General features: G+C 48.8%; 1 protein-coding gene across 1 annotated transcript; it reads left to right on the forward strand.

Annotated features, from left to right (window-relative positions):
• Positions 1-198: 198 nt before the first annotated feature.
• Positions 199-1,285, forward strand: LOC106820400 (FERM domain-containing protein 4A-like; the record flags this gene model as incomplete). The annotated part of the gene is given in 2 exon segments (XM_014824919.1): positions 199-298; positions 1,059-1,285. Coding segments are annotated over 2 exon segments (327 nt in total), but the record flags the coding sequence as incomplete, so codon positions are not given.
• Positions 1,286-1,429: the final 144 nt, after the last annotated feature.

Genomic DNA, 1,429 nt, shown 5'->3' on the forward strand with positions numbered 1-1,429 from the left:
CTCCTCCTCCTCCTCCTCCTTCTCCTACCCTTCCTCCTATTTGCATTTGTATTTTTACATGTATATTTCTGTTTGTGTTTGTTTTTTTATTTCCTCCAATTTGTATTTTTCAGTGATTTTTTAATTTTTAATTGATCGAATTCATCAAAATTCAATAATTTAATTAACACGTGATTCTCACCGATTTGTGCGTTGCAGTTGAAGGAGATGGAGAGCAAGCTGAATGACATGAGGAAGAGATCTCTCACATCCACCCGGTCACTGCCAACCATGGGTTCCACGGGAGAGATCGAGAGAGGTGAGGCCAGGGTCTGAGTCTACGTAACGAGAGTTGTAGGGGAAGGTCGAGTAGTAGGGCCACAATTAAAAAAATCTTCATTTGCCCTCACCCGACCCAGGCTGAAAAGTTTAGGTAGGTAGGCCTTTTTTGAGGGCGGGGGCTATTTACAAATTCGAGCATGGTGTCTACATGCTCCGGGTGTGCTTCGTGTAGACATACTTTTATGTTGAACTGTTTGTTTGGCTTGTTACATATACATGATTGCCTACAGACTTATATAATCGTACAGCTGATACAATTTGTAAAAAAAAAAGAATGGGAAAGATGCAATAAATTTTTTTGAGTCGGCCCCTTTTTGACGGGTCGGTCGGGGGAGGGCAAACAAACAATATTTTTATTATGGCCTAGAGGGTGCGAAGCTTCAATTAAATTCGTCGGGGGCACCTGTAGGAATGTGTAAGAGTAGAGGTCTCTCTGTCTCTCTGTCTCTGTCTTTGTCCGTCCCTCCTTCCCTCCCTCTCCTTCCTCCTCTTTGTCTCACCCCTCCTCTCTCCCTCCCTCCCTTCCTCGCTACCTGCATCCATTCATCCCTCCCTCACCTGTCTCCTCCTCTGACTCTCTTTCTCTCTCTCCTTTCTTTCTTCCTACCTCACCCCCCTCACTACCTGTCTCCCCTCTCTCCCCTCTCTCCCTCCTTCCTTTGCTATGTGTGTGATCTGTGTGTGTGTGTGCCGCAGTCACACTCCTCATGTTCCCCCTCTCTCTCCCTCTCACACAGAACCGAGCCAGGACAGTCTCCAGATGGCAGACGACGACGACGGTTGCCACGACGACCACGTCAACAACGACGCGGTTGCCGAGGACGACGACGATGCTGAGATCATGATCAACTTTCCGCGCGCGACGCTCGACCTATCGGAAATGTCGCCCGCGTCGGTGTCGCCATCTGTTGGCGGCGGCCGGCGTGACAGGAACGACGAGCACCTGCACAACCTTAGGAACCAGGTGAGAGTCGCAGCGGTTGTTCACGACGGTGTGTTCTTCGCTACGTCTGATGTTCGTGTGATCGCGAACGCGTGTTGTTCTTTACATGTGTTGTTTTCAGGATTTGCGAACGTGTGATGTTCTGTCTGTTGTTCGCACGATCGT

The sequence above is a fragment of the Priapulus caudatus genome, unplaced genomic scaffold (assembly GCF_000485595.1).
Source record: "Priapulus caudatus unplaced genomic scaffold, Priapulus_caudatus-5.0.1 Scaffold12718, whole genome shotgun sequence".
Classification (NCBI taxonomy): domain Eukaryota; kingdom Metazoa; phylum Priapulida; class Priapulimorpha; order Priapulimorphida; family Priapulidae; genus Priapulus; species Priapulus caudatus.